The 27,606-nt window shown below is 42.4% G+C and overlaps 1 protein-coding gene across 4 annotated transcripts; it reads right to left on the reverse strand.

The window, feature by feature from the left end:
• Nucleotides 1-251: 251 nt before the first annotated feature.
• PIAS2 (protein inhibitor of activated STAT 2) lies at nt 252-27,051 on the reverse strand. Of its 4 annotated transcripts, XM_053408536.1 has the most exons (15): nt 26,925-27,029; nt 20,718-20,821; nt 16,159-16,633; nt 15,678-15,762; nt 14,851-14,901; nt 14,666-14,756; nt 12,903-13,037; nt 11,246-11,351; nt 9,576-9,649; nt 7,891-8,051; nt 6,839-6,972; nt 3,713-3,881; nt 2,386-2,525; nt 2,084-2,121; nt 252-1,517 (listed from the first exon to the last, which is right to left on the reverse strand). In XM_053408536.1, the coding sequence occupies exons 3-15, from the start codon at nt 16,628-16,630 to the stop codon at nt 1,326-1,328; spliced, it is 1,848 nt and encodes a 615-aa protein (XP_053264511.1). In that variant the 5' UTR covers nt 16,631-16,633; nt 20,718-20,821; nt 26,925-27,029; the 3' UTR covers nt 252-1,325. The 4 variants fall into 4 exon arrangements, with proteins under 4 accessions (XP_053264511.1, XP_053264512.1, XP_053264510.1 ...); XM_053408537.1 differs by lacking the exon at nt 20,718-20,821 and having other exon boundaries at nt 252-1,488; nt 26,925-27,051; XM_053408535.1 differs by lacking the exon at nt 20,718-20,821 and having other exon boundaries at nt 252-1,514; nt 26,925-27,051.
• Between the last annotated feature and the right edge of the window lie 555 nt (nt 27,052-27,606).

Consider the following 27,606-nt stretch of genomic DNA (forward strand, 5'->3'; position numbering starts at 1 on the left):
GCCAAAACGGAGGTGTTCAGGAACAGAGATTGACTGTATGGAGAGACATGGATTGGCAAGCACAGTAAAGCAGGAATGACTAGGATGATTTCCTTCCTAACACATAAAAGAAATCAATCAGGGAATCTTACATCAATGAAATCATGTTTTACATGTAGCCTCCTGCAATTTCAGGATGTCCTCATCTGAACCAGGACTAGCTGCATCCAAGTATAAACCTACCCCCAGTACCCAAAGCATTCATTAGCCTCTTCAAATGGCAAAATTGGTTTATTTATTTTTTCCAAAGTAGAGATCTGAAATGCTATGTCATCTATGCAGTCAAGTAAATCGTTCTCATAACTATTCTAAAGGGAATGAGGATCAATCTTCCTAGCAGCAACTTGACTTAAGTAATGTGGATTGGACAGTTGTAAAAAGAGTTTCTACCTCATGATGGGCATAGATTCTTTCTGTGGCTACAAAATATGGCATAACACAAGCTGACTCAGCAGAGGCTTAGCACCACACGCAAATCTGAAGCACTGGCCATTTTGTAGGACTTGAAGAAGCAGAAATTCTTTTCCTTCATCCACGGAGAACTGATAATCCTGTCCTGAAAGCTAATTGCTGGGTTTTGAATTCTTTGTTTTGTGAACATGGATTCGATTTGTGAAGCTGACCTTTGCATAGCATTCTTTCCCCCCACATTTCTGTGCCTTTTTCTCAGTTGTTAGCTGAACATTCTCCAAGCAGCATGAGCTTCCAAATAGGAAAAAATATATATCCAGATTTAGGAAGGAGATGGTGAAGCAACTGGAGAAGCAAAGAGGCAAACATAGTTTATACACCTATTATTTTCACAAAAGTTTGTCCTCCACTGAAGAAATTGCCAACTTCCTCTTGTCCTTTCATCTGTTATTCCAGAGAAATTAAGTGCTTTTTGATTTTTAACAAAACTGTTCACATTATTGCTAAATGTAACGAGAAAATAAAATCAAAATATGGAATCTGCCCTGGAATCCACATAGTAAACCCACGTCAGTTTCTTCAGAGCAAGCTTGATGGGCTGGTGTCCTCAAACTGACCACATTCTACCCAAGCTGAGCAGGGGGGAAAAACCCCCAAGACAACAAAAATATAATCCTTCCAGTCAGTTTCCTGTCCTCTTTTTGTGGTACTGTCAATCCACGTAGAGGGTAAAAAAAATTCCAAAGCATTTCCCTCCCCCCGGCTCCTTTCAAATAAATACCCCCAATAAGGTCCAAGTTGCAGATGGTCCAGGGATTTAGGCCTGTGAATGGACAAGCCCTGTGCAGTTGCAGATGGGCAGATTTTGCCAGCTTTTAGTCCAGAGAGATGATGTCAGGAATGTTGCTCCCGCTGCTGCTGGTGATAACTGCCGTCTCGCTCCGGCCTGAGGAGCTAACGCGAGTGCTGCTCTCGTGGTGGCTGGTGGAGGTGATGATGTTGCCGGGGGTGGTGCTTGTTGGCAACGTCGAGGTGAGACTATCCAAAAACATAGGAGGACAGTACTGCTTGAAACAAACAATGGTGCAGATAAGGAAGAGAGACAAAACACACAGGGGGGAAAAAAGTGCAAGCATCCAGGCTAGAGTAAGCAAAGTGAAGACAAGGTCCATTAATGCGGTTTCGCAAGGCTCAAAAAGGGCGACTCTGAACATGACAGGACAGGCATGCTACGATTACAAGGAACCTGTCACCCTGGTACATTATTGGCCATCCTTATTGGTAACCTAACCACAAACCATCAGCGTGCTGCCTTATGGGCCTGCTTAAAAGGGGTAGGAGGGGAAAGAGAGGAGGAGCCAATGAAATTAAAATGATGAAAGCATTTCTTCAAGAAATTATTCCTACTGCTTCAAGTTTTTAACCCACACCTCGCAGAGGATGTTAAAACGTTCAGTCTCAAATCTTAGATGCGAATGCTACCCTGGGAGAGCAGTCACGGTAATTTTTAAAAATGCCCCAAATCTAACAATCAGATAGCAGAAGGGTCGTCCCCCCTTCACTCATGTCTACATTATTCCAGTTTAAGCAAGAAAAAAAGCAAAAGTAAATAATTTGTAATGAATATATTTACCTGTGGGTCAACTGGGATTAAAGAAAGAAAATCCAAACCTAGAAGAAAAAACATTGCATTGAAAGAAGAGGCATCAAGGAGAAATCTTGATGTTACATTGTGGTGCAAGGGTTAAGGATGACAAGAACTGGCAAGACCCAGGATTAATTTTATTTCACCTCTCCCTGCTCAAGAAGACATAAAAACGAGACGACATGGTTCTCTCTCTTTACCCTTTATCCTCTAATCCTATACCGATTTGATTCTTAAGTCGCGTCTGCCCCAACTGATAACAGAATTGAGTTCAGAAAAAGAAGCCTTACCAGGTAAATCTGATGAAATACTTGATATTGGTGGGTGGTGGAATGGTACGGAGTAGTCCGTTAATGAGGGTGGAATAGCAGAAGGGTCCACTGTGCTCACTCCAGGCACTCGTACAGTAGACGGCTGATACATGAGCACCCTGTGGGTGAAACAGAAGGTGGAATGTCAGAAACAACCCAGCAGTCAGCAGGAAGGTAAGCTGTGCACAGCTGAGCCCTCTTAGACTCAGTCATCAGAACACACACAACCAGTGTGGGTCTTTATTGTAAGCATTTTCCTTTTTCTCTGTCTGGATGCTCTTCCTGCCAACATGGCCCAAGGCAGGCCATCAGGACAATTCACAAAATGCATTCTTTAGAGCTGCAGTCAAAGAGGATTTTCAAAGCAGAATCCAGCCACACCAAGCACATAAAAGACGTTACTTCAGAGCAAAACTCCCAACGCTGAACTGTGTAGACAGCAAAATCCACGCCCGCTCTGATATGCAGCCCCATAGGTCAATGCTGCCCTCAGCCTAAAAATGATTAACCCCCTCTGTTCTGGAGTATGTGGGGAAGAGCAATCGAAAGAGATCCTCCTGCAATGCGAGAAAAGACCAGATTGGCCAAAAAGGCAGCCAGCGCCAACTCTGTGTGCCAACAAGCACTCCTGATTCATCCAATCAGAAGCCTATGTATCCTGATGCTCTGGTTCCCTCAGAGCAAAACAGATTGGCAAACTAGGAGGCAGGTTCCCAATGGGAACTGGGAGGGGCCCTGGCCAGATCTTGCTTCTAAAAACCTGCCTCCTACTGGACCATAGGGAGATCACTCAGTGCATAGATCAGCAGTTGGCAAAACCTGAGGGTGTTCTTGTTTTGCGAAGGCGTACAATCTACAGTGGCCAAAAACCAGTGTAATCCACACTGCTTGAAGAGGAAGAAAAGGTCAAGAATTTCTATATGAACTACCTTACACACCATTTTGGACTCTGGAGCTAGAAGAGCACTTTGTAGAGAGAAAGATTTCCTCTGAAACAGACTAAAGCAATAGGATTTCTTAACTCCTAAACCCAGGGTGAGATTTGATTTGCCTGCAGACGGACTCTTCAAAAATGAATTTTGCTTGCCTTACCACAGCTAGCTGCGTTTGGGCATCTTTAATCAAACAGGAAATAATCAGAGGATTCCAAGAAAGCAGGGGTAGAGTGGAGAGAGATTGACTCCGCACATCTACTAAATGATGTACAAGCAGAAAAGAGAAAACCAAACCCAAACTGCCAGGATGGGGAACTGATAGACAAACAAACCAGGACAGATAGTATTATTCACATGAAAAATTAACCAACCCTTTGGTGGGACTTGCTTGTGTGTCAGACATATATATGCATTTCCTTTTGGGAGGCGCATCTTCCTCTTCATCAGACGAGCTCTCAGCTGTGAGGTCAATGACATCAACTTTCTTTTTGCTGACCTCACTGATTGGCGTGGAGCAGGGCTTGCTGACCATGCTGGAACCTGGAAAGAAAAAGTGCAACTGCTCAAGATGAAGGCTATAGGATCTCCTTGTCTTTGAGTAGGAGGTGATGTGCACTTTTGGTGATAAGGCTGAAAGGAGTAAATTGCAAAGCAATTGTCTAAAGTGAAACAGAGGCGATGTTTACCCTCCTGCAAACAAACACACACACCTACCTTGTGGCCAAACTGTTTGAACTGAGTTGCTACTCTGCTTTTCTCCATTAAAGGAATGGCTACATTATTCGGCTGCAGGCTTGACTCACCATTTCTTCTGCAGTGAGGCCAAGGGGGTGGGGGCATGAAGAATCCCAGATATCAAGTTCAAAGGTCCAGGAAAGTTTCAACCCTTCACTCTTGTCCTTTGCAGCCTATGGGTTCTTTTGCTTACTGATTCTGTCTTTCTCCAGACCTGCTCCTAACAAGAGCTGTTGAATCTAAGAAGAAACTACATCCAGAGGTGGAGTAAACTGACTATTGTGGAATCCTTAAGATTTTTAAATATAGAATTCTGTCTCATGCCAATGAGTGTGAATCAGGAGATTACCCTCAACTCAGCTGAGGAGTTAGAAAAGAAGGATGAGAGAGCCTTGGCATGGTTCATGCTGGGGCCCTGGTTGACTTTTTTCCACTGGGCTAGGGAGACTCCATGGAGGAAGAGGGGAACGGCGTGTGCCTCCCCTTTTTGGGGTGTGCTTTCTTACTCTTCTATACAGCTGCTCAATTATAAACAATTAAGGTAAGGTAAAGGTACCCCTGCCCGTACGGGCCAGTCGTGTCCGACTCTAGGGTTGTGCGCCCATCTCACTTAAGAGGCCGGGGGCCAGCGCTGTCCGGAGACACTTCTGGGTCACGTAGCCAGCGTGACGAAGCTGCTCTGGCGAGCCAGCACCAGCGCAGCACACGGAAACGCCGTTTACCTTCCCGCTATAAAGCGGCACCTATTTACCTACTTGCACTTAAGTGTGCTTTCGAAATGCTAGGTTGGCAGGAGCTGGGACCGAAAGATGGGAGCTCACCCCGCCGCAGGGATTCGAACCGCCGACCATGCGATCGGCAAGCCCTAGGTGCTGAGGTTTTACCCACAGCGCCACCCGCGTCCCATTATAAACAATTATGGCTCTTTAGAATCATAGAATCATAGAGTTGGAAGAGACCACAAGGGCCATCGAGTCCAACCCCCTGCCAAGCAGGAAACACCATCAGAGCACTCCTGACATAAGGTTGTCAAACCTCTGCTTAAAGACCTCCAAAGAAGGAGACCCCACCACACTCCTTGGCAGCAAATTCCACTGTCGAACAGCTCTTACTGTCAGGAAGTTCTTCCTAATGTTTAGGTGGAATCTTCTTTCTTGTAGTTTGGAACCATTGCTCCGTGTCCACTTCTCTGGAGCAGCAGAAAACAACCTTTCTCCCTCCTCTATGTGACATCCTTTTATATATTTGAACATGGCTATCATATCACCCCTTAACCTCCTCTTCTTCAGGCTAAAGATGCCCAGCTCCCTTAGCCGTTCCTCATAAGGCATCGTTTCCAGGCCTTTGACCATTTTGGTTGCCCTCCTCTGGACACGTTCCAGTTTGTCAGTGTCCTTCTTGAACTGTGGTGCCCAGAACTGGACACAGTACTCCAGGTGAGGTCTGACCAGACCAGAATACAGTGGCACTATTACTTCCCTTGATCTAGATGCTATACTCCTATTGATGCAGCCCAGAATTGCATTGGCTTTTTTAGCTGCCGCGTCACACTGTTGGCTCATGTCAAGTTTGTGGTCAACCAAGACTCCTAGATCCTTTTCACATGTACTGCTCTCAAGCCAGGTGTCACTCATCTTGTATTTGTGCCTCTCATTTTTTTTGCCCAAGTGCAATACTTTACATTTCTCCCTGTTAAAATTCATCGTTTGTTTTGGCCCAGTTCTCTAATTCTCTCAATGAACTGAGCATTGAGGATAGAGGCAGAAAAAGGTGCAGAATTGCATCATTCTGGCCAGATACGCAAGGGTAGCATCCAGGACCCTGCAGAGAGGCAGACATTTGGAACGATGGGGAGTTGCTATCTGACAAATATATTCCCACGGCTGTACAGGAACTGTTAGGACTGTACCAATGACTCTCTGCAGCCACCTGGTGGCCTGTGAAAGGAATGTCATTTTTGCTTGGCATTTGATTGCAAACGGGCAGAGTCGTCCACTAGGGCAGACCAGAACTGGGATACTGCTGATAGATATGCCCTGCTGCATTCTGCACCTGAGAATTTGAAGGTCTGGACACACTGGCAGGGACTTCCACCAGCAGTTTCCCTTGTTTGTTGAGCCGCGTGGAGTTGCAGCTAAGCTGTGCTTTGCTGGGCCTTTAGAGTCCCCTTTCTGACTTGGCAGGGCATGGAGGACAGATGCTTCAGAAGTTTAACTCTTCGGAAGCAGGGTTGTTTTGGAAGACTTTGTTCTACAGCACTTCCCTGTTGGTGCCCTGAGAAGCAGGGAAGAGAGAAAACAAAAGTTTAGCGGTTTTCGTTTCCCTATGTAGGGAGAACGAAGCTCAGAAAAAGAAATCAAGAATAAGACCAGGGCTTTTTTCCAGCCGGAACTCAGTTCCAGCACCTCTCAGTTGTGTGCCAATGCCACTATAATAGAACTAGGGAGATGTTCATGCTGAGTTCCGGCACCTCTTTTTCTAGAAAAATAGCATTGAGCAAGACTTAACAGATAAGTAACAGGATAAACAGATGAATGGAGATCTGAAAGAATAGGCCAGGTAGGTATTTGTCTTCTGGAGAGACACGTTAAAAAATCACGCCCAGCTTCTGAGCCAGATAGTGAAGGAACTGGGAGGCAGTTTCTGCAAGGAGGCAAAAGTATCTGCTGCCTCTTCTGCAAATAGGAGTAAACAGTCAGCCTGGATAGGTTCCCACGTCAACTGGGACAGGGGTTTCATGGCCTGAATTCAAAGTTACTTACTTTCTACCTTGGTGCACTGCGGGCTGACAACTTTCAGAGCCTCCTTCTTCGGCCTCATAGGGCACCAGGAACCATCCTCCTGGAATTTGATCTCATCTACATCTGAACATTCGTTTAGAATTTCCATAAAGAGTCTGGAAAAGAGCATTAAACGTTACAAGTTTGTGTCCGCTGACTGTTCTGATGGTGCCTTTGAGTGACGGCTGCCTTAGAAAGTGAAGCTTCCCTTCCAAAAGGAGGTCCCAGCTCCACTCCAACCCAATGGCTCTTACCCATGTGAGCTACAGCTAACTAGCTGCTGTTGAGTCCTACCAGTATTCATTCTGGGACTGAGTGATTGGTAATGAACCACAAATTGTTTTGAGCCTGGCAAGGTATGAGGCCTCTAGCCGTGCAGGGTGAATTTTTGTGGAGAATAGGTTTGAGATATTAGATCAAATAATTTTGAATTTGATATTGTTCAAAACGGCTTGAAGGTAAATTTATAAATCAGATTAATACTTTACTTAAAGTCCCACATCAATCCTTGTGTTCCACATGGTTCAATAAAGATTCCGATCATGAGACAACAGCTAGTTAATCAGCCTTTGGAATCACCTGACAGGATCAGGATTCCCTGCGACTCACATTCATAAATTAACTGCTTGTCACCTCAATCATATAATAAAGCCGTTCACAGACCTCTGATGGGAGCAAACTAAGTCTCAAGCCAGGTCTATAGCCCTAGAAGCTGGTTGGCAATTTAAAAGGTTATAACCCTTTTATCACATTAGATCTATATAGGCCAAAGGGGTAATGCTGGTGATCGTTCAAGTTGTGATTAAAGAGTAGAGTGTGTCATGGGCTATAAGTTCCAAGCTTCAAATGCAGGCTTGTTCCAATTCTTTATGGCTTTACCACAACCAAAGACATGCCTCTGGAAAGACACAATGCTAGCTTCCTTGCTGGGCAGCTCCTGCTGTTAATTCACTGAATGCAGCAAACTGCTTTTATAGTTCTAAGAGCACAGCTACTGCCGCCTGAAAAAGTGAGATACCGCCTCCTCGTCTTACCCATCTAAGATGAGACTCTCATATGCAGCTTTCTTGTCGCACACAGGACATATCCAGGTGGGTTTCTTTTCATTCATTTGTAGATAGAGAGCAGCATCAAAGCACTGCAGGTGGGTACAAGTAACGGCACGGCAGGGAATTGTCAGCCGCATTTTCCCCAGCTGGAGACCAGGTCACGTAGAAAGTGAAAGGCGTCAAAGGTAGGGAGGCAGTGATGGAAGGAAAGGGTGGGGAGGTGAGAGAGAGCCATTGTTAGCGAATGGAATTGGGTGCCTTTATGAAAAAGACAAAACCAGACAATCCTTGCTTGTTTGCGGAAGTCTGGAGCCTAGATCCTCACATGAAAGCAATCTACAGTGTGGGTGGGACTCCCTAGGTAAGGGGCAAACTCCTCATTGATCCACTGCCCCCCCCCCAAGTTACAGCCTCTCAGCCATCAGATTGCCGCCCATAACGGATCAATCAAACTCATTGTAGGGCATGCTGAATCTTTCAACTTTCAAATTCCAAAAATGAGGGGTGATAAAAAGTTGTAACGTAACTTGGAAATTCAAAAGATATTGTTAAATTAATATAATTTAGTTTAGCTTGGTAGGGAAAATGTGGTGGTAAGTAAAATGTGTGTCAAACTGCATAGGAATCATTAAAAATGATTACCAAGTACTTGCAGTTATATTCCATATTATTAATATTAAGCATTACCTGGCATTTTCAGAAGGTACAATTTAAATTTGTTGGTTTTTCCAAAAGCAGACTATGTAATTCTTCATAAAACGTAGACTCACCGAGCTAAATATTGTCCAATCACAAAAATAGCAGATTTTAATTCCTCACACCCAAAAACCTATTTTTAAGACCCCTCACTGAAGAAAAAATTAAGCTTCACCTCATAAAATGACACGCCCTAAGCAAGGAAGGAAGTTTTTGTGTTGCATAAAGTGCCACATACAAATGCCACTGGCAGCACTACATATCGTGGACATGAGAATTGCACACTTCACAGATCCCATCAGAGATGTTATGTTAGCGGAGATGGTGATGGAAGTGTAGACATTTGGGCACCCTGATTCAGAATCTTTCCAGCTCTGTATGTGAATGGATCAAGTGGCTTTTCTTTGGGCTTAGGAGGGCTCCCACTAACAGTATGTGTGTATTTAGTGTTCAGGCAATTTATATACCACTTAATATATTAAAATATCTCTAAGCTGTGTATAGCAAGTTCAAACAACAACAACTACTGCTAAAAAAACCCAACACAGTAAAACCTTTAAGATTAAAATAAAACCAGTTCTACCAGACATCTTTAGAAGATGCAGTAACATCTTATCAGCTTTCTCTTTAGTTTTGAAATCCATACTAGAACCCAAATTCATACTAGAATTTGAAATCCATACTAGAACCCAAATTCCACATAAATATGCAAACCATAGCAACTTGCATATACTGTATTACTAGTGACATACTTATTTGCAGAGTCTACCTCTTAATCTTTTTTTGTTCAGAAAAAATGTATAACCTCTAAACAGTTTACTTAAGACAATAATACTCAGATACAATCAGCAAATATTTAAAAATGTGACCAAGTTAGGATTCTGGATAGCCTTGCTGAAACAAAAAGTGTTTTAATCAAAGCAAATAATTTCCCTATAAGACATCATTCCAAGCTATTATCCAACTCTACTTACGGGACACATTAATGATACTCGCAGACTGGTAGTCGCAATTTCACTATCTGGGTCAGCGGTGAGTTTTTCTTTAACTATTATTTTTAAAAAGAATGGGGGAAAGATTTAAAATAAATGCTTTAATATCTTGCTGGACTATAACTTTTAATGTGCAATTCTTAATTACTCAAAAGCTTGAGAGAATAATATATAGCCTAGCTATTTCAAGAATTTGTAAATTCAACATAAAATGATAATGGTACTGACAAAATTTCAAAGCTGCACATTAGAACTCCTAATGTGAAGTTTCCCATCTATAATACAATTGCTATATAAAATCTGTAAGATGAATGCATTTAGAGCATGTTGCTGGGACATTGCTCTCACACCAACCAGCTGCCTATGCAAATCTAAGTGGTGCTTTTTTCTTCCTGCAGGGAAAAGGAGGAACCTGCAAGGTGCCCCAGAGTTCTGAATGGCAGCCACCAGACTTAAGCAGCATGGGAGACATGATGCAAGACACTCTAACAGCCCAGCTGGGTATTTGGAACAGCTCCAGAATCCTCTGCAACTGTGTACGCAGAAACAAAAATCTGCACTTCAACACCAGGCTCAGAAATTGTTGCAGGGTTCATTCTAGACCTAGCATATTCCCGAGATTTCAGTAAGGCAATTTGTAAAAGTAGAATACAAAATAGTACTTTGCCCTTAATGAAATTTCAACAGGTTGATAGCAAAGGTAACTCAGTAAAAACAATCTAAACAAGCAAAGTATTTTTAAAAATGGGACTTGGGTATACCACTGTTTTAAGGGGAGCTGATGCTACTTTGCAACTGTCTTTTGAATTTCCGTTATTAGTTATATACCAATAATCACAAATTGGGGGACGCAGGTGGCGCTGTGGGTGAAACCACAGTGCCTAGGACTTGCCAATTGCATGGTCGGCGGTTCGAATCCCCACGGCGGGGTGAGCTCCCGTCGTTCGGTCCCAGCTCCTGCCCACCTAGCAGTTCAAAAGCACCCCTAAGTGCAAGTAGATAAATAGGCACCACTTTATAGCGGGAAGGTAAACGGCGTTTCCGTGTGCTGCGCTGGTGCTGGCTCGCCAGAGCAGCTTCGTCACGCTGGCCACGTGACCCGGAAGTGTCTCCGGACAACGCTGGCCCCCGGCCTCTTAAGTGAGATGGGCGCACAACCCTAGAGTCGGACACGACTGGCCCGTATGGGCAGGGGTACCTTTACCTTTTAATCACAAATTGACATACATGGCTCTCCTGCCTTATTTTATCCTCATGATAACCCTGCAAGCAAGGCAGGCAAGGCTGAGAGATAGTCACTCAGTAAGCTTCATGGCTACACAAGTATCTAAAGATGGGGCCTCCTGCACCCTGCCCTGACACTCTAGCTACTGCCCCTGTCAGTATACATATTCCTGGTCCGATATTGTAAAATGCTTCGGGAAGTCAAAATAACACTTTTGATTCCTATTAGATGTCAAAGCGGCCCTTCCCAAAAAAAAAGCATTTTCTTCTGCACTCTGGCAATAATACCCTGCTACTCCTCACACTTAGCCACATGGGATGCCAAGAACCACCCTGATGAGAAGCCACCCAATTGCTTTTATTGGAAACCTACAGCCCATTACAAATATGTAACCGAAGGAAGAAAAACACAAGAATGATCTACTCACTTAGTGCCCGGGAATGATCAGGGTTTCGAATACCTTTCATTTTTAGCCTCTGTAGAAGCATGGCTGAAGTGAGTTGGCGTACAAGATACACAGACATTGAGTAATTCTACAGGAGAGGAAATGTGAAAGAATGAAAAGGTCTTTTTCACAGACAAATGTTCTTCAGATAAAAGGTGGTATACAAATCATCATCATCAACAACAACAACAACAACAGCAAGCCTCCATTTACAGCAGACAGACACACAGAATCAGATCATAGTAAGTTAAAAAAGAGAAATAGTGTTGCATGAATGAGTTATTTATTGCTATTACAATTTATTATCCGCCCTTCACCCGAAGGTCCCAGGGCAAGTTACATCAATTAACAATTCAAACACAATATTAATATTAAAACATTATTATACAATATTAAAAAATGTTTAAAATAATCTAAAATTACAGAAATAAGGTGGGTCCTAAAATGCCAAAAGCCAGGATAAAGAGGTGCATCTTCAGCATTCACTGAAAGACGTATAACAAAAGTGCCAGATGCACCACTATGGGAAGGAAATTTCTCAATTTAGGAGCTGCCACAGAGGTGCCACAAAGTTTCTGTGGGTGAAGGAGCAACCAAGAGGGCACCCTCCGCCCTGCTTAGCACCCAAGAGGGTCTGTAGGCAAGGAGGCAGTCTTACAGGCATTGTGGTCCTAAGTCTCTTGGGGCTTTAAACACTAACGTGAGCACCTTGAGTTGGGCCCGGAAACAACCAGCGCAGTGGTTTTAAATCAGTTTATGGAAGATCAGAAGGTAACCCCAGCCTTATCTTGCCACTGCATTCTGGACAACAGAAGTTTCCAAGTCATCTTGGAAGGAACGGCTAAGGGAGCTGGGCATGTTTAGCCTGGAGAAGAGGAGGTTAAGGGGTGATATGATAGCCATGTTCAAATATATAAAAGGATGTCATATTGAGGAGGGAGAAAGGTTGTTTTCTGCTGCTCCAGAGAAGCGGACACGGAGCAATGGATCCAAACTACAAGAAAGAAGATTCCACCTAAACATTAGGAAGAACTTCCTGACAGTAAGAGCTGTTCAACAGTGGAATTTGCTGCCAAGGAGTGTGGTGGAGTCTCCTTCTTTGGAGGTCTTTAAGCAGAGGCTTGACAACCATATGTCAGGAGTGCTCTGATGGTGTTACCTGCTTGGCAGGGGGTTGGACTCGATGGTCCTTGTGGCCTATTCCAACTCTAGGATTCTATGATCTTCAAGGGCAGCGATACTTAGAGCACTTTATAATAACTCAGTCTGGAAGTTACCAGAGCAGGGAATACAGCTGCCAAGTCATCTCTGCCCAACAGGCATCTGAGGGTGTCAGAGCAATGCACTCTAGGCCAGATGACACAAGCCAATTCACTACTAGGCAAAGCTCTGCTGGGCAGCTACTTGCAGATGCAGCGATGGTGGAGAAGCTAGCTTTCTTCTTCACCACCATGTGGTAGGCACAATGGTGCAGCCTCACCCACATTTGGACCTGTGTTCTAGCTGACAACCCTCCTGTTTCAATGCACGTAGGTCACTAGAAATCCAAGGCAAGGATTTATACTTTTCCTTCAAAACAATTCTACATTTGTTTTTTTTACATGAAGTCATTTTGCAAGAGGGAAAGATTTCAATTTACCTTTCCAATTTCAGATGCCCAGGAAATAGAAATCTGATTTGGCACTGCAGAGGATAGCCTGACGAGAGATGTAATATTCAAGGGGCGCCCAGGCCTCTTTTGCTCAATTCCATTTTTGGGTGGTGGAGCATATCCCTAAAAAACACAGACAAAAAATCATTTTTTCATTTATAAATATTTTCTCTTTGGAGACTGCTCAAAACATTGCAATTTCTAGTAAGTTACAGCATATGCAAGCTAAAATTAAACACTAATGTCCCATTGATTTCAATGGAAGTTAAAACATTTGCCAAGCATCCATTTCTTTCGTGAGCCTTACAGCACAATCCTATACATGTTTATTCAGAAGTAAGCCTCAATGGGTTCAGTGGGTCTTATTCCCAAATGCACATATAGGATTGCAGCTTTAGTAACTTAAGTTTGAGGGAGGGAAGAAATGACTGCATCACTTCTTTATGAAATAAGTTCCTTAAGAAAGTTAGTTTGTTAGTTTACTCGAAGCTTTGCTCCGGGAAAGCAAACTTGGCTACAGCACCACACCAGTAACTTTAAGTATGCCCCACGGAGAGCCTCAAGGTCCATAAATAGCAACACCCTAGTGGTCCTGGGCCCTAAGGAAGTTAGATTAGCTTCAACCAGAGCAAGGGCCTTTTCAACTCTGGCTCCGGCCTGGTGGAACGCTCTGCCTCATGAGACCAGGGCCCTGCAGCATCTGATTTCTTTCCGCAGGGGCTGTAAGAGACAGAGTTGTTCCGCCTGGCATTTGGCTTGGAGCTAATTTGATTCCCTCCCCCCCTCTTTCTTTTTTCTTTTCCTTTCTCCTGCGATGAGGCTACATTTTAATATTTTAATGTTTCAATCTTTTAATGTTGTATTTTAATTTTGTTTTTAAGTTGCATTCATTCAACTTATTTTTATTACTGCTTGTTAGCCGCCCTGAGCCCGGCCTTGGCTGGGGAGGGCGGGGTATAAATAAAAATTATTATTATTATTATTAAGTCAGAGAAGGAAATTAGGGGAAATTCCAAGCTGTGAATAAAGGATTTCCAAATCTGCTCTGTGAATAATGCACACTGATGCAGCATCAACCAAGTTTTGTAACTGTATTTTTTCACAGATCCAAATACTAGTTATTTAGTTCCACAACTTTCATTCTATGGGTAGTTGTGTGGCAGAGGGTATTTGTGTTGAACCAAAGGTAAACTGTTCTGGAAGCTTTGCTAATGCCATATTGGTAGTCAAGATGACCCAACAATTAATTGTTAGTTGTTACAGCAATGAGCTCGTATATATTTATATTCGCTTGCTTTGATCTAGGCTAATTGGCTTGCTTTGATGTTACCCTTATCTGTGGGGCTTGGGGTGCTGGGCTCGAAGCCCAGGAAAGGGGAGCTATCAGTAAGGTTTGGATACTTGCCACCTATGCCCTCAGCTAGTCAGGTTAAATGATGTATGCTTCTTTGTTGCATAAAAAATGTATAAATGTTTGCTTGGGTGCGGACAAGACATCTCCTTGCTGCGAAGTCTGTCATGCATCTGCAAAAGCTACGAGAACTAGCACGCTGCTTTGCTGTAAGTCTACGCCTTCTTTAATAAAGCACTTGAACAGATCACTCTGTTCCTTTGGTATCCCTGCACCCAACCACTCCCATGAGCCCTCCTTACGGCCAGTGGATCAGGATGGTATAGCACCCATTGGGCTGGCAAGTCAGGATTACAAGAAGTTTAAAACAGACACGCCATCAAAAATTTCAACAGCTTACCGGCAATGGAAATAGCTTTCCATTTACTTTTATGCACAAGCTACTAGGGTAGTTATCTTCTTGGGGGCAGCTGGTTTCTGCCAGGCATAACCTGTTTGCAGAAAATAATATTGTTGAATGGCAGTGCATTGAAATGTACTCCATTAAAAGAGGCATTTATACATTTATGTAAATAAGTTGGTCACCTCAGCTGAACTTGCACAGTGTAATCCCTTCTGCCTCCTGGCAAAAAATCCCTGTCACAACAAAAGCAGAAGTTACTTAGACAAGTCTAAGGTTGCTTTATCGCTTAACAAGTCAACTCCTCATGCAACGGTTACCTTCCTAATCCTGATTTGTAACTCTACCTTGCTTTCATGAATATAAGTATCTGCAAGCACAGTGAGAGTCCACTATTGATACAGATATACGGAGAGATACACACAGATACACATACACACAAAACACTATGGACAGCAAAAGATCAAGTGTATCCATTTCCCATAGACAACAAGTGAAATTCTGCGAACATATGGCTAGCTTTCATAGTTGCAGAGATAAACCTACAGGAGGGCTGTCAAATATTCTCTGAAACATCAGAGGAACAGCCACCGAACTCATCAGTACTTCCAAGTGTCATCTTCGCTAGATCCAGTTACTGTATTTGTGGGGGATGACAGGCTGAAACCTCAATGCTGTAATTCGCATCGCAAATTAGCACTCACCATATTCATAAAAATTACATGCACCTGAACTTAAAAGTTAGCAGCTGTCGTAAGTCTATCATATTTCCAACAGGGTTCTCATTTTTGAACAATCTGCCCACTCTCACTGCAACCTTGGAAAAATGTGTTCATTCTACAAGATTAACTGAGATACTAGTATTTTGCTAGGAAGTAGTTTTCAGGATTCCAAGAAGCCATCAGTTATTTTTATGGGATTCCCAGAGGTAGATCAAGTGGTCTGGAATTCTGCCAAAGAAAATTAACCAAATCTGGTATGAGGAAGTTCAGGCTAGACGTTCTGCTATTACCTGGAAATGCAGATTTCTCTGACTTGCTGCGGTGTTAAAGCAAAGATAAAGAACTTCTCCTGGAACCTCTGAATACTGCTCTGTACTGCAGAGGGACACAGAAAAGTTTAGCTTTAATTCACTGACAAACTCCAGAGTCTACAGAAGGCAGTATAGAAACGGGTGTCTCATAACTTTCCCAATTTCACAAAAACATGACTTTTAAGTAATGGAACTGTGTAGCTTTCAGGTCTTCCAGATTAAGTGCATAAATCATACTTTTGCATTTAGATGCATTTAAAAGTTCACCGAGTGCCATCAGTTCCTAAAGCAACTATACTTCATACATTTCAGCAGCTTGGCAAGCTAATAACTTTATTGTCATCCCCAATAAAGCCGGCTGTAGTGTCTTGAGAGTTAGCATGCTGTATTTTCTGAGGTAGGTGCACCCCAGCTGCACAGTTAAGTGATCTGCACTGCTCAGTTGAAAAATCCCACTTACCTAAGCTTGTAGGTTTGATTAGAACATCTAGTACATCATAAAAGGGAAGGCTCTTCAGCTGAACATCAGGATGCACAGGTGGAATTGGAGGTGAAGGCTGCTGCATCTCAAAGCGAGGCTTTGTGTCCTGGAGCAGCACTGAACTAAGAGGTGAGGATGGGGATTGAGGAGTGACTGATGTAGATGGTATTGGGTGCAGACCAGCAACAGCTAAATCAGGTTCCACAGGAGATGAGCTGCTGTCCAAATTGAAGACTGAAGGCTTTAAAGAGGACAAGTCAGAAAGACCTTCTATTGTTCTGGGATATCGTCGCCTGTAGAGTTCTCGGATCTTTATCTGAACTGCTGGGCTGCAGCCACTCTTCAGCAAGTGCAATGCCCTCATTAGGAGGTCATGTTTGCGTCCACTTTTATTACGTCCAGCAAAGCCCAACAGCACTTGTAGTTCAGAGACCCGAAAACTTGATACCATATTCTAAGGGGGAAACAGACAAACAGTGTATCAAACAAGAACTGAGAGCACTGAACATACAGATACAAACATGTAAAATGAAAAAGGGGTTGCAAATTGCACTTTAGAGGCTCTTTAGATACTATATTGTATATTGTACATGGAGACGGCAATAGCAAAGCCTTCATGATTTAGTCTCTTTTACCGGAAACATGACCACCAGATTGTGGAAACATTACCAAAAAAAACCATGAGCCACCGCACATTAACTGTGCTTTGAGTGAAATCTACAACCACAAGGATAGAATTTAAGGGTCTCTCATATACAGGGTCAATTTCCAAAAAGTTGCAGGAAAGCAAGTCAGATCAGCTTTCTGAACATGCAAGTTCTATCCAAACTAGTTAAGATGGTAGGCCTTATTTCCGCTGGTCCATCACAACCATCTAAACCGTTTCTACCTGGAAGCAAAGTTCAATAGCAAAAGCAAATGACGAGACATTTGTGGTGGCTGCCCCACTGATGTAGAAGTTCCCTTCTGTAAAAGATCCATTAAAGTCTAACTTCTGGAAGCACTCAATGACTTTCCTATTCTAGCCTGCTTTTAACAGCTGGTCTTAAGCAGATATGGAGTATGGTGTCTATACTAAATCAAAGCATGATTATGTGAAAATATCACATATTCTTCTCTATGCACCTCTGCTGTGTGTGTTTCAATATCACAATCCCCTTGGGACAGTGAAATGTCTTCCCATTATCTGAGAAGCACCATGCACATGGATGGGACTACATTAATAAATATTAACAATATTTATCTGGGTTATTTCTTTTCAAAATCTGTTGCCTTCCTCAAACAAGTGAGAATAGTGCAGAAGATGAAATAAATGTTTTGGCAAAGCTTCTCATTTTTCCTTTATGCTTGAAAATTGTTTCTTTCCATCTGTCAACCAAGATTTGAAAACTCTCAAGTAAAGCTCTTTGCACTTTCAGTGTTCAAAACAAGCTAAATCAGAATCAACACATTTTAGTTCTGTAGCCAACATTTTTAGACAGTATTACCAGCTGCCCACATTATAACTGATGCAATAACCACAGGTATCATTACAGTCACAAAATAATAGTTTGCTTCTCATCATTTTTACTCTCGCCTCAGTCGCAAAGCACAAGAAATACAGACACTAACATATTGGCAACACCAGCCAGAACCAGTGCTGCACATACAAAGGAATTTTATTATTTATACAGCGCCAATGTAGATAATGTTTTAACATAAGCAGAAGACAACAAGTCATTGCCCCACTTACCATCTCTCAAGTTTGAACAGTGGATGAGAAAACAGACTTGGGGATTTAAGAAAAGAAAGCAGCGAGAAATGAGTTAAGTTGTAGTGTATTACCAATAAAAAGCTGTCTGTGTGAACTCTTAGAGAAGGGGCAAAGCTTGCCCCGGTGAACCAGAGAGAGCTTGGGCCATAATGTAAATTAAACAAGTAGCAGAAGTCAATGTAAGAACACTAATATTTTTCTAGTGCTTTCAAGTGTTCAGAATACTTCACATAAAAAAAAAAATATCCAGCAAGGCAATTCACTATTATTATTCGCCATACTCTATGGATACACATACGTCTTAAAGTGACTTGCCTAAGGCCACCTATTGATTTTATCATGGCAGAATAGAGATTCAAACCAAGGACCTCCTGGTTTGTAGCACAGTATCTTATCCACTATGCTGCTGGTCTTTAACTGGTGGATTGGGACCCACTACTGGGCCAAGGCCTGATCCAAAGTGAGTCATGACAAACACTACACCATACAAATACAAGGGAGAAAATAAATGGGCCCCCAAATACACAGTTGGGTTAAAGATTGGTCCTGGGTCTGAAATAGTTGACCGCTCCTGCACTACCCTACATTAGCTCCCATGTATATGGGGTAGTTGGAGGAAGTGAGCATAATTCTTTGCTTTCCTTGGTGGATCATTTCTATGCACAAGCGCAACAAACACTTAAAAAATAATAATTACATACTCATTTCCGTACAGCGGGAAACATTAAGAATGTATGCTTCCTAAACAGTTGTAGTTTAAGACTAATTTCCCCATTCCCACTTCTCCGGTTCAGCACATACAGATGAAAATGGTAGTTCAATTTTTGTGTACTGTATTGTTCTTATAGTCATTCCATCCCCACAGATGCTTGCAGTGCTTTATTTTCTTCAATGCAAAAAAAGTTTTAAAAGCAAGAGACATTGGCTGCTATGGCAGTTTTCAGAATTGGCAGAGGTTTTGATGTTATATTGTAGAATTAAGCAAATATGCAACATCAAATGAAACAAAGATTTAACAATAGCTACGCAGGTTGCTTAGCATCAAGAGGAAGAACTATTGCCTTCTACAAGTCTTTTATACATACAACAATGTAAAAACAGAAGATTCTGAAGATTACTAAAACTTGCAATGAGTATGTTGGGCTTTTGCAAAAGCATTTAGTAGCTTGCATAATTGGGAGTCACTTTGCTTCCGAATGGAAAATGTTGTCGAAGAGTTCCTGAACACTATCAGGATATCTATATTTTGCAATAGTTACATGCTGTCTTGGTCATCACACGTGGCAGTCATAGCAGGAGTTCCACATGACAATCTGGTGTCATTTAGGTGTCATGTTAATTAATGAGCTGGCATGACCAGTTTGCTTGAAAAAGAGATATTCCTAATTTTCATTTGTAGCAACATCTACCAGGCATGGAAAGCCAGGACACACCTGAGGACTGAGGGATGGCTCTTAATCCTTTCCTTTGAGGCATGGTTAGCAACTTCTCTTTTTCTCAAACTGAAAACAAGCTTCTTTGCTCAGGCATTTGTAGGATGTTAGCTGTTGACCCCAGGTAGTAAGAAATAATGGCCCTACAGTTTGAACAGGTTGTTGCAGCTGCTCTCATTATTCTACCCCACTCAAGGGTTGCATGTGATAACAGGTGGGCACTATTAAAAAAATATATATAGACAGACACCTTTACTCTCTCCAATAGCTCCCTGCATTTACTACCAGAGTCAGAAACTGAGACATCTGAAGTAGCCCACCAATAGGTACCAACCTCTGAGGAACTTATTCCCAGACCAATACATTCAACTGCAGAGTGGCAACTGGAAGATCTGAGAACTTAAAACTTTGGCCCACTCTAATAACTCTTCTCTATTTTATTGTATTTCAAATATATTAAGCCACCTCAAGTATTTCAGTTGGTAAGCAAGGTAAAAATGCTTCAAAATAAATAAACAAACCCCATGCTTGGGGATTCTCAATCTTCTCCAAGCAAGGCTGCAAAAGAACTTGGTACTCTTAAGGAGAATGCAGCTTTGGAATCACATCACACTCTCAAGTGTCCTGCTTGTAGAGGAAGAGTAGTAAGAGAACACAGGACTCTTATCCTTTCAAATTCATCCCATTTGCATGAGAAGACTCAAAGTGAGATTATATTCTGACTACCCATCACATTATATTCTATTATTACCCAGTAAAAGGCACTTTTTAAAATGTTTATACAACTATTATGTGCTCATTCCATAGTATATAATGTACATTTGCATTGTTTTAGAAACAAGCCATGATCCATTAAATGTTGCATTTTGTTTTTAATATTAATTAAATACTTGGTTAAGGTGGTTGTAAACAAAAGGGATCTGTTTACTTTAGTGTAATTCACAGGGTGCACCTGTCAACTTCACACTGTAGGAATGCCATGTTCAGTAACCTCAATTAACCCATCTCAATTATCCAAGAATTTCTCTTCCTTTTAATATTTTATACTCTACTTGTTTCTTTCTGACCTGCTCAGTTGTTTTAGCGTTTTAGTAGTCACTTCATACAAATGATGTAACCAAGGGACATTTAAAATGAGGACAGACTTCATGGGACAGTTTAAGAATGTAAATGGTGTTTGAAATTATCCTCTTCTATACAGATTTCAGAATCCTTTCTGAAATTTGTATTCAGTTCACATTAAGCTAGTTTTACTACTGAAATAATTAATACTATTAAGTTTCTAGCTCTGTGTGTGCGGTTTTATTTTCAGAAGAACGTTGTGTGCTTTTCATAATTTGGGGTATTCTTACTTGTAAGTTAGAAGCTGCCAAGATAGCTTTCTGTTGTTTCTTAGCTATATATCTTGTTCATCTTAAAGGGCGATGTTTTCTTAAAGGGGTCACCATGTTTGTGTCTGTAAAACAAAAAAATAGTAGGAAGACATAGTAGCATGGAGAATGGCTACGGAGGTTTGCTATTTGAGGCTTTTATTCCAATGTTTACTAAACATTGGAACAATGATGGGGTCAGACTAGGAAGGCAAACTCAAGATGAGCAGGGGCTGGTTATGTGATCAGTCAAAAAAAAAATGAGATTGATCTGTCTGATATCATAAATAGTGCTTAATAACTGGAAAACAAGTGACATTTTGAATTACAGAAAGCCTGCAATTTATGCAGCGATTATGTTCTGGGGAAAGCATCTAAAGCCAAAACTGTGCAGTCAAAACACATTGGGTGCAATGGTGGGTGGGACTGCAAGTTTTCTCCCATTTTTGATTTTTTTAAAATTTTTCTTGCCAAGTGCGTAAAGCTGGATGTGCATGTTAAAAGTGCCTAAGTTGTGAATGTACTGTACTATAATTTCAGTGTTTTAAGTATAGAAAGGAGAACACCAAAGGCTAGGCTGTTCTCTATCATTTTTGCCCTGTAACCTAAACATGATACTGAACTGTCCCTCTATACTTTAGTATCTCTGTATTTAAATTCAAAGAAGAATATTTTCTTCTTCTAAACACATTCCAACTTATTGCAGGAGATGTACACAGCAGACTATCTAAATACGTTTGGTGCAGTTGTCACTTGCTATCCCTGAAAAGACTTGTGTTCAATTCCTGCAAACAGAGCATAAGACAAGTAGGAAAAACTGTATTCTTTCGCTGGCTATAGAGTCATTCTCTGCTACATGGAATCCTGACAACAAATGGTCAACCCAGAACTCCTCACGATCCAACTGTGGCTTAATAAACAAGGGTGCACAAAAGTTCCATGCAATCCCATTGCTCCTGCATCATTTCAGACTAGGAAGATGAAGTTAACCACAGCTTCCAGCTGTGTGCAAACCAGGGACTATACTTGTGTAGCACCTGTTGATTTTGGAGGGTGACAAGTTAACAGAGACCTGTGTAACATGTAGGGCTCAAGCAAATGGATGGCTTTTTCTTCCTGTTCCTGAACAGTTTCAAGATGGTCATTCAAAAAATCTTTGACCCTTTAAGAGTTGGTCCCCGCAGTCAGTTGCTTTGCTTTTTGCTTCCAATCCAATCCCCTTTTCTGCTGTGCCTTTAAGGTTGTAAACCTGCAGGCAGGGACTCGCTTGTTTAGTATAGTAAAGCTCTTGCATAAGATGCCCAGGGAACAATTTTAATTGAAGAGTAAGAAAGAAATGCCTTTTAAGGAAGATTTGGAAATTTTACATGCTATGCTACACTTATCGTATGCATGTTATATATATGTCATATTATAGTTCTTACAGTTGCAGAACACTTAGTAGAAAAATAAAATGAAGCATTACCAAAAATAAACCTGAAGTAGGCATTACAAAAAGACACTAGCATGCAAGAGGTAAATATTAAGTCCAAACAAAAGTTACGCGTATGGAAGGCTGTGAGTATGCCTACATCATCAAAACTAGTGTTAGAAATTCAGATACATATAATTGCCAAATGGCACCTTAAACCTAGGCTGAAGTCAACACAACAGAATTTCTAGACATCATCCCTCCCTGTGTGTTTTGTTATTATTAATATGATTTCTATACCACTTTATAATTTACAGAAAAAATCTCAAAGCAGTTTACAACACATTAAACTGCTTCAAGGAAAATATTTCAGATCCTTCTCTAAGTGACATTTTGCTTTCCCCATATTTATTTACTCACTTAATTTATATAGAGCTGCTCCACAGCAAAAGCACTCTTGGTAGCCTGGGTAGTGTAGTAGTTGAGTGTCAGACTAGGACGTGAGAGATCAGGGTTCAAATCCCCACTAAGTCCTGAAACTCACTGGGTGACCTTGGCCCAGCCACAACCTCTTAACCTACCTCACAGGGTTGTCGTAGGGATTAACGGAGGAGGGGAGTGAACTACATATTCCTTGGAGAAAAAGCTGGGAGAGAAACTCTTCTGCTTACCTGCTTTACAAAGCTAGAGAGACCAGCCAGATGGAGATGTCAGTTGCCAACCTAGCATCTAGAAATCTCCACGTGGTCGCAATTGGATCTGCACCAGTTGGACTTCTAGCTCATTTCTAACACTGATCAATACTATACAGAACTGTGGTGCAAGAGGAAACATGTGGGTCACTATCAACCTTCCTCTTCACTGTCAACTTTATTCATAATCAAAAAAGGGGGGGTTGTAATCCAAAAAAAGTTTGCAAACCGGGACACGCACTTCCAGGTTTGACGTGTTTGTAATCCAAAACGTAAGCACACCAGACTGTTTGTAAACTAAGGCACTACTGTACAAAGATTAAATCCCTTAAGATTAAAAAGAAATACAGAGCTCAGAATCAAGTCCTTGAAGTGAAGATAATTCAGCATTACGCACACAGTACAATGTCAATAAAGCAAGTTCCTGTGGGATACAGGGAATGCTCAGATAAGCACAAGACTGTTTTCAGGGACATGTTTGTACAGATGCACAGTTGTGGATAGCAAACTAACCACTTATCTCCAGGAGTTTTTATTCTCCCCTTATTGCTACACAGTGGTTCCCAGCAACACTGTTATTAGCAGCTGTAACCTGCGGGTGCATCAGTACAAATATGCTGACTATTCTGCAAGAGATGTTATCTTTTGTTTTAAAACATGTACAAAGTGCGCACAGAATACATAATTTGCTTCAATATACAAGAGGGTGAATCTGAAAACGTCTGCAATCCGAGAACATCACTCTGCAGCCCTGCCTTCTTCTGACCTCCACCAGCCAAAAATAAGTGAGGTATTTATACAGTCAGTTACTGCTGAATAGGTAAAAAATCAGCTTAATTTACAGAGGAGGCGGCAAGGTATTTCCCCAAATGTAAGGAATTGTTGTTGTTAGTATATCCCACCTTCATCCCTGATAGGAACTCAAAGCGGCTTACAGCTAAAACAGAAACAAGCTAAACACAAAAAATGAATAATTTATAACAATTAAACATGTTTTATATAATATATATATTAAAATATACAGAATATCACAGGAAGGATGGTACTTCAACAAAATACTATGAAGTGGAGTGCTAATGAACTATGAAGAGGCAACCACAAGCAATGAAGTGCAGAATATATCACCTCCTTCCATGCTTCTAAGAACTTCTGCTGTTAAAATAAACTGGTGCTGACATAGTTGACACAATCAACAGAATAAATCTGAATCAATGAAATGTTTTGAATACTGTATTTAAAGCTCTGTGGGATGCATATTTCAGAAAGGGAAGAAATCACTTGATAGAATTTTCAGACAACAAATAAAACCAATGGCACATATAGGCAGAATTGTATTGTATCTATAGCCTTTACATTCTTTCTGAAGTTTCTTAGGTTAGCCTAATCTTAAACTTTCCAAAAACTATACCTCAAATACTAACGTTTCATCAGGTATATCTTAGCAAACTTTAAAGACAGACGAAATTATCAAGGGCAGGGAAACTATCTGATGCAAGAAAACAAGTCTTTCAAATCATCTTTATGCTTCTTTCTCCCCCCCCATGCCCTACTTATATATATACAAATTTAGTGCAAACTATTTTTTATTCAACACTAAAAAAAAAGGATGCCAAAATAAGTATTTATAATAACAGTTTCTCCAATTCAGTCTACTCCAGCTCAAGAAACAAATCCAGATAAAATTTATTCAGTCATATGTGGTATAAGATCCAAAATACATTTTAATGAGGTTTAACTTAGGATCTTGCCACAATCCATGCGTGATATTTTGTCCCTCAAACTCCTAAATTATAGGTAACCAATTCCCTGTTTTGGATGACGTCATAATACTTCTCAAGGAGCCAGGTCACAGTCTGGAGGGTACTCCTGGATCCATCTCTTGTCACTAGCAGACCAGGTAGCCTGAGTTGCTAGAACTACCTTCTACCAGCTTCAGGTGACGAAGACAGCTATGGCTGCTTCTGGACCAGGACAGCCTGATTGTTGCCATCCATGTGCTGGTAAGCTCAAGACTGGACTGCTGCAGTGTACCTATGTGGACTGGCCCCAAGGTTGCTCAACTGCTCCCTGGAGCAGAATATTACCATCATTTTATGTCCTTGCTGAAAGCACTGGCTGACAGTTAGCTACCAGGCTAAGTCCTATACAGTTTGTGATCAACATACTTAAAAGATCACCTCACCTCTTATATACCCAACCAGTAATTTGCTCTGTAGGAGAGGGACTCTTCAAGAGACTCCATCAGGAGGCCCATTCTGTACAGTGTCAGAATAGAACATTCAGTGTGGTGGCACATACCATTTAGAATGCCCTCCCATTATCTACCTTCTTTGCTGTCTTTTCATTGCCTATTGAGTAATTTACACTTCCAATAAATCTCTTGAATGAAGATTTCCCCCCCTCCCAGTTGTATCTGTATTGGATTGAATATATATGTATATTTTTATTGTTAAATTGCTTCTGGATGTTTTATGGGAACCTATTCATATTTTTTTAATAAAATAAATGAATAATATAAATAGCAGCAAATTACTGAAGGCTTTCTTACTGGTTAAGAAAAATATCTTGTGGTCATGGGTCCCCAAAATATAAACAAACACAACAGCCCAGTGCTATATATTTTTACCTAGATGTAAGTCCTTATGAAATAATGATGCTTTTATACTAATAAATATAATAGCTTAGTAGCTGAAGACCTACATGGGATCTGGTGCTGTATGCAGAGCCAATTTTGCTATGGAAAACAAAAGCAGGCAAGAAAGATTTGGAAAGGGTGGGAAATGGATGAATGGGAGGATGGCACAGAAAAAGAAAAAGCAGAAAGTGCAGTGGTTTAGAGTGCTTGCAACAGATCTTGAGCTTGGCTCAAGTGGTTGCCAAACCTAGAAGGAATTGAAAGGGTGAATGGACATTTAAGAAAGAAAGAAAAGGCAATACAGTAGAGAATTAAAGAGGGATGTTCATATAATAGTCTGACCCTGAAATGTGGGATTAAAAAAAGATCTACTGTACCTACATGAAATGTCAAGGTGAGGAAGAAAAACAGTATTCACAGGAGAAGAGAAACAGCTTTGCAAGGACAAAATTCAAGGATAGGAACAAGCAGATCTGAGAGGGTGCAGAAAGAGGCACTGCAAACCCTGTCACATGAAGAAAAAATAAATAAATGCAGCGGGAGAGGAGCTACATTCAAAGGAGCTGGGGAGGAGGAGAGATGCAAAGATGGAAGGGGGCCGTGATTTCGGCGATCGGGCGCCAACCAAACCTTGGAAAGTGTCAGAGAGAGAGAGAAAGAGATGCCGAAGGGAAGGGTGGAAGAGAGAAACATGAAACCACATGAGCGATCAGGGGGAAACCACGAGTGGCTTCCGAGACCCAAAGGCGCGCTTTGTTGTGCCCCGAGATGGGGGTTGTCTGCGAGCGAAGCATGCGAATCCGCTCCTCGCAGGATGCTCTCTTGAGTCGGGGTCGTTCGCAGAGGAGACAAAGAGGCTTAAGCAGGAGAGGGAGGATTAGAGAGGGGGGTGCGCTTTGAAACAAAACGGGGGAAACAAAAACCGAGGCAGATCGTAAAAAAAAATGACTTATTTTAGGGGGAGGGAAAGCTATGTAGGCTACAAAAACTGGGGCGGGGGAGGGAGGGGAAGAAACGGGAGTGAAACCGGATTCCAAGGAAGAAAAAGGCGCCAGCCTCCCGCAAGCCCCTTCACTCACGCTTTCCTCAGCCCGGCGGGACCCCGCGCTCCTGGCCGACGGCAGCTGCCCTTTCACGCCGCGACTTGCGAGCCGTTAACTGTCCGCTGAGGCGACGGGAGGCGCCTCCTCACGGGCCGGTTAACGGGGACGCTGCTATCGCGGCGGCGTGGAAATGACCCGAGGAAAGGGAGGCCGGCGGGGACCAAGGGCCTCCTCCCGCGTGGGGAAGGGGAGGGCGGGAGGCGGTCCCGGGGGACGGAGGGAGGATGCTTGCCGGCCGGGAGGGCGGCCTAAGCCCTTCGAGGACCGGGAAGTGTCGGCCTTGAGAGAAAGGCCGCGGGGAGCGCGCCCTCAACCTCGCCGCCGCCGCCGCCATCGGCTTCTCCTCACCCTCAGCTCCTCGAAATCCGCCATTTTCTACCCGCCGCCTGGCTCAGCCTCGGCCGCCGCCGCCGCCGCCACCATCCTGCACGCTCCGAGCGGCCCCCACTCCTCCTCAGGCGGCACGACGGCCGGCGCGTGACGTGAGAGGCGGGGCCTCGGCGGGGCCACGCCCCTCCTGCTGTGATGGTTGGGGAGGGGGACGAGGTTCTGAGGGGGAATCGCGGTGCGTTATTATTACGCAAGCCGGCACTGATTTCCCGCCCGTTTCGCCGAGTCCACTTCTCTGCGTGGGGAGGGGGCGCGCGCAAGGCCCGTCCTTCAACCCCTCTGATACTAGTTGGGAGAACCCGCCGAGTAAAAGCCCCGTTCGAAGCACGTCCTCGCAAAGGGTTCTGGGCGCTGTAGTTCACCCCCTCACGGAGGGGCTTCCCTCACAGCAGCAAAACTCTTACAGTGGTCCCTTGGTTCTCAAACTTAATCCTTTCCAAAACCAAGGCTTGCTTTCCCATAGAAAGTAATGCAAAATGGATTAATCCGCTCCAGACTTTTAAAAACAACCCCTAAAACAGCAATTTAACATGAATTTTGCTATCTAATGAGACCATCGATCTATAAAATGAAAGCAATAATCAATGTACTGTACTATAAAATAAATAAGACAGTATTGTATATGATAAAAATTAAAAAT

The sequence above is a fragment of the Podarcis raffonei genome, chromosome 11, assembly GCF_027172205.1.
Source record: "Podarcis raffonei isolate rPodRaf1 chromosome 11, rPodRaf1.pri, whole genome shotgun sequence".
Classification (NCBI taxonomy): Eukaryota; Metazoa; Chordata; class Lepidosauria; order Squamata; family Lacertidae; genus Podarcis; species Podarcis raffonei.

Bases quoted from the DNA above. Each gene is read 5' to 3' on its own strand.
- PIAS2 (XM_053408534.1), bottom strand. From the start codon at position 26,948: ATGGCGGATTTCGAGGAGCTGAGG. The intron at 6,973-7,890 runs GTAAGACGAGGA...GCTCTTTTCCAG, and splicing joins GAGAGTCTCATCTTAGATGG to ACTCTTTATGGAAATTCTAA. The intron at 2,122-2,385 runs GTAAGGCTTCTT...TTTTTCTTCTAG, and splicing joins TATTTCATCAGATTTACCTG to GTTTGGATTTTCTTTCTTTA.